The sequence below is a fragment of the Amaranthus tricolor genome, chromosome 1 (assembly GCF_026212465.1).
Source record: "Amaranthus tricolor cultivar Red isolate AtriRed21 chromosome 1, ASM2621246v1, whole genome shotgun sequence".
Classification (NCBI taxonomy): Eukaryota; Viridiplantae; Streptophyta; class Magnoliopsida; order Caryophyllales; family Amaranthaceae; genus Amaranthus; species Amaranthus tricolor.
In genome coordinates this window covers 22,794,724-22,801,103 of record NC_080047.1, presented here as the reverse complement: position 1 = coordinate 22,801,103, position 6,380 = coordinate 22,794,724, and the positions used below count along the sequence as shown (strand labels likewise).

The 6,380-nt window shown below is 30.4% G+C and overlaps 1 protein-coding gene across 2 annotated transcripts; it reads right to left on the bottom strand.

The window, feature by feature from the left end:
* Positions 1-3,755: 3,755 nt before the first annotated feature.
* On the bottom strand, positions 3,756-5,951 carry LOC130821000 (uncharacterized). Of its 2 annotated transcripts, none has more exons than XM_057686602.1 (2): positions 5,585-5,951; positions 3,756-4,444 (listed from the first exon to the last, which is right to left on the bottom strand). In XM_057686602.1, the coding sequence occupies exon 2, from the start codon at positions 4,372-4,374 to the stop codon at positions 3,985-3,987; it is 390 nt and encodes a 129-aa protein (XP_057542585.1). In that variant the 5' UTR covers positions 4,375-4,444; positions 5,585-5,951; the 3' UTR covers positions 3,756-3,984. The 2 variants fall into 2 exon arrangements, with proteins under 2 accessions (XP_057542585.1, XP_057542577.1); XM_057686594.1 differs by having other exon boundaries at positions 5,565-5,948.
* Between the last annotated feature and the right edge of the window lie 429 nt (positions 5,952-6,380).

Sequence of the window (6,380 nt, the reverse complement as noted above, 5' to 3'; positions counted from 1 at the left end):
AGAGCTAGGTGAAGACGCTCTCGACCTGCTATCCAAGATTGCATTGTTTGTTACGAGAGACTCAAGTATCACTATAACACCCTGTTAAAATATTAATCAGAAATTAATTTATTAAATCTTTAGTTGAATACATATATTAAATAATTATTTGATTATACCTTTGTTGTGCGCGCTTTTCATCGCGTAACAAATTTATCATGTAACGACTTTTTGCATCTAACAATTAAAGCGAACAATAAAGTAATTAAATTCAAAAATGAAAAGTAAAAATGGGAAAATGAGACACATGGAGTTTGAGGAGTTACATGATTTGTTGTAGCTTGTAGGAGTAATTGAGCTAATGGCAAGATTTATGGTAATGAATCACGGCCATTATTTCTATACTTTATTAGTGAATTAATCTTTGAAAGGCCACCTAATGCCTTTGAGTAACACAAAAGAAAAAATTAGAAAAAAGTTACTTCCCATTGTCCTTTATCTGTTTTTTCGGCCAAAGAACAAAAAGAGAGAAAAAAAAAAAAAGAAAATTTCTTGAGTAATTTTTGGTTGATAAATTACTCTAATTTAATCATTAATCCTTAAAATTTGTAAGTTCTTGATCTATTATTTTTTTACAAAATTTTAATTTGTTAAAAGAATCTTATTCATAAGTATATATATTTTTTAAATTTGTATAGTTTTTCCATGAGTCATACTTCTTTAACAAAATTCAATTTATTAAGAGTTATGTTCATATTTTATTTTATATAGTTTCTTATGAATATATATTTTTTAACGTAAATTCAATTTGTTAGAAAGAATTATGTTCATGTTTTAATTTTTACAATTTTCATGAATTTATATCTTTTAATAAAATTTCAATTTGTTATGAAGGATTATGAATCTGTTTTAATTATATTGTTTTTTTTATGAATTCATAATTCTAAATTTAATTTCTTAGAAGGATTGTGTTCATATATTTGATTGATGAGGTCTTTTTTTTTTTTAAATCATAATTCTTTAACAAAATCTTAATTTGCTAGAAGAATTTTGTGTGTAAATTTATTTATTTATTTTTAGTTATCACAACTCATGAGTTCTTTAGCAAAATTTTAATTTGCTAGAAGAACTCATGTTCATGATTTAAATTTCCATACATAAAGGAATATATATATATATATATATATATATATATATATATATATATATATATATATATATATATATATATATATATATATATATATATATATATATATATATATATATATATATATATATATATATATATATATATATATATATATATATATATATATATATATATATATATATATATATATATATATATATATATACATTTTGATGATTGGTGCCAATATTCTAATGTAATGATTACTTATATTTAATTCTAGTTTGGTGATGGAATTTGTGTATATGCAGATGATCAGATTTTTGATGTATTAAATTATTGAAGTTTTGTTTGATTTCATTATTGAGATTAAATAGTGATAGTGAATGTTGATTTGTACGTGTTGTTGATAGAATCATTGAATTATAAAAAAAGGGGGGAATAAAGGGATTTAAATATTTTTTAAATAATAATAATAATAATAATAATAATAATAATAATAATAATAATAATAATAATAATGATAATAATAATAATAATAATAATAATAAAAAATATCGACAGAAAGATTTTTTCTTGGTAGTCGTACCTCGAATCTCGAGGTTTAAGTGCGTTTTGTTTGTCATTTCGCTCATCGATTTCATTAAAAATCATGTAAACGCTAAAATTAATTAAAAATACACTAGAAAAAACACTGAGCTTTTAGACGGAAAAACAGTGTTATTTTCAACGCCTAAAAGCGTCGAAATTTATTTTTTCAACGGTTCACAAAGCGTCTAAAAAGCAAAAGTTACAAATCTTCGACTTGCTTTTAGACGCTTTCTTTCGTCTAAGTAAGATTGTTTTTCCGACGCTTAAGGGTGTCTAAAATGAATTTACCCACCTAATAAAAGAATTTAAGCGCTTATTTTTTAGACGCTTTTATGCGTTGAAAGCATTTTAAGCAATTTTATGTGTAAAGCATCTTAGACGCTTTTATGCGTTGAAAACAATGTAGGCGAGTTTTTGTGTAAAATAATTTAGACGCTTTTAAGCGTTGAAAACATTTTAGACGCTTTTAAGCGTTGAAAACATTTTAGACGCTTTAAGCGTTGAAAACATTTTAGACGCTTTTAAGTGTCACAAAGATTTGCCTTTTATGAATAAAATACAATTTAATAATATTTCTTTTTTAAGTATAGCTCATAACAATACTTTAACACTCAAAGTTCATAACAATAATTAACAACAAAAAACTATATGGATAGCTTAAAATGCCATATGTCCTCGCTTAATTACAACATTTTGTACATGATCTTCAAAAAGAGATTGTTTATCTAAAAATATTCCTATCACATATATAGAATAAAAAATAAGTGTGAACAAAAAGTAAGGCAACAACACATTTGATATCAATATTTATTAACATTTATAGACAACAACTAAAACATATTTTTTTGCAAGAAGAAATGGATCTCCTAAGCTCAAAATCACTAGCTCTATTAATAGTGTTGAACATCCTATTCTTCACTTGTGCTTTATCTCACACTATCCCAGCAGAACCATGCAATCCAAATTTGAGCCCAAAACAAAAGTGTCCAAAAGATACCTTTAAATTATCAACAGTAAGGAATCTAGTTTAAAACTTGATATCAAAAATCTGCAAATAAAGTAGAAGACTAACGGAGTAATATCACTAAGGTCTAAGACTAACAACACTAATCTAGTAAAAAAGGTTATCACCAAGACTAATGCATCCAACAGCTTGGTTATAGATTGTAGTAGACTAGCACAATAAAGATTTGTATATAATTTAGTACATAAAATCTCAGTGGTAGTGTTTTAACAAACCCCAAAAATGTACACTATAGAAAGGTTAATCCCTTTAGCGTTAGCAGCATACTGTTGCACCAGATCAGCTAAATAATATGCTAGAAGAAAACCCAGGTGAAAGAATTAAAAATTGACCGTATACTTATTTATGTAAATCACTAGTATCAGAGGACACAACCTCCAAGAGCTTGCGAGGGAATCGACAACTATGGCGTACTGTGTATGTTACACAGAAGGTTGCCACAAAGTAGTACCCAACAACGAATCCACATTCCACAAGCCTCAGGGAGGGGAAATTGGGATAATCAAACCCAAATCCTCTTGGGTAATCACTCAGAATTGTAATGCCTAAACAAGAATGCATATTTTGAGATAAAATACCATAAGCATGTACTAGTAGTAATAAATGTACGGATGAAAGCTACCTTTTTCTTTCAGCTCCATGGCATGTGATGTGTGTGTATTTCTAGGTGAGGAACACTGATGCGTGTTTGTGGGTGGAAATCGTTCTTTGTAGTGCAAGGATCAAAATGGTCTAGCTATCTTAATCAAGAGAACACTCAAACACTCAGAAATCCAATGGACAACACACTGACTCACACAAATATGCCAAGAAAGGGTTTCTTGTTTTTCTGATGAAGGTGAACAGAAACCTTAACCGTGTTCTACGAATGGACTAGGATAGGAAACAATGCAAGGGCTATGAAGCCTTGATTGCTAGGTGCCTTTGAGAATTCAAACCACTCCGTGATAAGACTTCCCTCCGGCCAAAAGGCTGCTCCGCAACCCCTTGAAGAAGTTTGTAAACAAACTTCAAAATTCAGAAAAATCCTTTTTCTGAAAATACCTCGAATGCTATTGCAACTCAAATCAATGTACCAGCGTGTTTTATTACAGAGAGAGCCCATGTATTTATAGGCTTTGCATCCTAAACTAGCCGTTACAATTAACTAACAAAATACACGTGGCTAAGACTCAAACAGAAACAAACAGAAACAAACAGAAAGGCTTCAACACTTAGCTAAATTTCTGATTTTTACAAATCGATGACCAGGCTTCCTTTAGCTTGCTCTACTGTCTTCCTGGTGCACTATTAGTAAGACCCTTGGCCCTTGGTGGCTTGGCCCATGTAGAGAGATGCCATTCCAGCCCTTCTTCCGGTCTAAGTGATCCCGGTCTGAACTCAGGCGGTTCACCAAGGTCAGCTGTTCGCTAGGTAGCTCTGTGGCTCTGTTCTTGGAGTCTGTCTGTCCTGTTGGAGCTTGCTTGCTGTTCCTTGTGATGTTCTTGGCTTCCTTGGCCTTGCTAGTTGTTTTTAGGCCCATAACTGATTGTTGAGGAGTATCTATGGGAGCCCTTCGTGTTATATGTGCATTTGGCGTAGATGACAAGTCCAATGCACTGTCTTGTTCCTTCAGGCCCTTGGTGCTGTTCCGAGTCTTTGATACCATATTTGTATCAAACACTTAGGTGTAGATAATTCTTTCTGACAAAGTTGTTTCTGGCGTAAAAAAAATTTTTCTGCCACAAACATAAGAAAAGTAACATTTTACAAAAACTAGAAACCTTATAAAAAACAACTTAACAAAGGCAGAAATTGATGCAGATTTTCCTAAGAGTATTAAGAGTACTAGATTCTATCTTTAGAGGATTTAAGTAATTTCCTGATGTATCCCTTAAAGCCTAAGAAAATATGGTAACTAGTGAGTCATGATGAGTCCTGACTCCTACGACTTATCACATATGGATGGAAAAAGGCTACATGTTTAAGGAAATTATAATCGATTTCAAAAAACTGTTTCAAAAAGCAGAAAGAAAAATTTATACCAGTATAGAGAGGATTGATTAAAAATAACAGACATCAAAAAGACAGCCATACAAGCTCAGAGAGCTTCCGACCCTATATTTATCATGAAAGTAGCTCAACAAACCTACACATATTGATGATGTTAGTCCCTGGAATAAATCCATCCATCAATTACTCAATTTCTAATATTCAAGCCATCCATAAATTACCAAATTCCTTTCAAGCTATCCCACACTGCAAATTATTTAGCTGATCTTAGTTCTAATAAGTGTGGTTAGGAGCATAGACTTTCCCACACTGCAGCAAGAACGTGTAGTGAGCATACTATGAGTATCTGTGTACATAGAAAATTGAGTTGTTTACCCAACAAAAACAAATTAGCTAATCAACAGCATCAAGAAATGTTCTAAAGTAATGTCTATCAATGTTTTCACCCAACTTACACTTCAAATTCAACTTTCATGTAAATAGAAATTAACTTTATTAAGCTTAATTTTGATAAAAAATATAAAAATTGAAAATTAAGCAACAAACTATCTATCCTCATGAATGAAAAGATTAAACTGATTTGTATACATTGAATAATTTCTAAAAGAATGATTAATTTTTGCAATAAAACCTAAATCAAGTATGATTGAAAATGCAGACAAATTGCTACCATGAAGCAAAGAAATCAATTTTAAAAAGAAAAATTATACTAAAATACAATGAAATAATAGACATAAATTCACTAAAATAAATATAAAAATGCAAAAAAAAAAAAAAAAAAAAAAAAAAAAAAAAAAAAAAAAAACCATGTTCAGAGAAACAATTAACTCAAAAAGACCAACTAACCAAATAATTAGTCGTGTCACCTGGAAGGTGAAACAATGGCGGCGACGATGGTAATGTTGGCGATGGGTGATGGTGGCGGCAGTGGAAGGATGTCAACTGAAAATTCTTGTACTTGAGGTGCCTCCATTTTCAGAAAACCCTAGAAAAATTAAACAATCAATTAAAAGTAATACAATAAAGTTAAGATTCAAGTGAGAAGAGTTTAAGATCTGCAAAAGTTGAAGCAAAATTTTAGTTCTTGGTGCTTATTTAGTGATTGAAGGGAACAGATGTGAGGAGAGAGAAAAAAAGTATGCGGCTACGGTTTTAATTTGGGCGGTGTACATATTGACTTATTTAAATTAGGGGGTGTAATTCCCGCTTTTGAAAATCAAAATATTTCAGGTTTTCGACGGTTAAGATAGTGTATTTATCAACTCTTCTAAGCATTGAAAAATAAGCATCTAAATGCTCCGCACTTATTTTCGACAATTTGTATTGCGTTGAAAAACAAGCGGGTAAAAGCTCCACATGTTGTTGTAGTGATAGTAAATGGGCGTTGAAAATGATGAAATATGTTACCAACCTAATTGATGTCTTCCAAACGCAGTGGTAAAGTGGGATTTTCTATTTGAATTTTCAAAATTGTCAAAAAAGGCCAATAAAGTTAATGGTTGTATTTTGAAATTAGGAAATTATTGAGATTAGGATTTAATCATTTAAAATTATGAAGTTTAGTGATGCTTTGATGGTATAAAGTGTATTCAATGTGTAAACACATCCTAATACGTGATTTTTGTATGTGTGTTTGTGTTTAGGACCTTCGTTCATAAGAGG

Coding starts and splice junctions, on each gene's coding strand:
- LOC130821000 (XM_057686602.1), bottom strand. CDS start 4,374: ATGGTATCAAAGACTCGGAACAGCACCAAGGGCCTGAAGGAACAAGAC.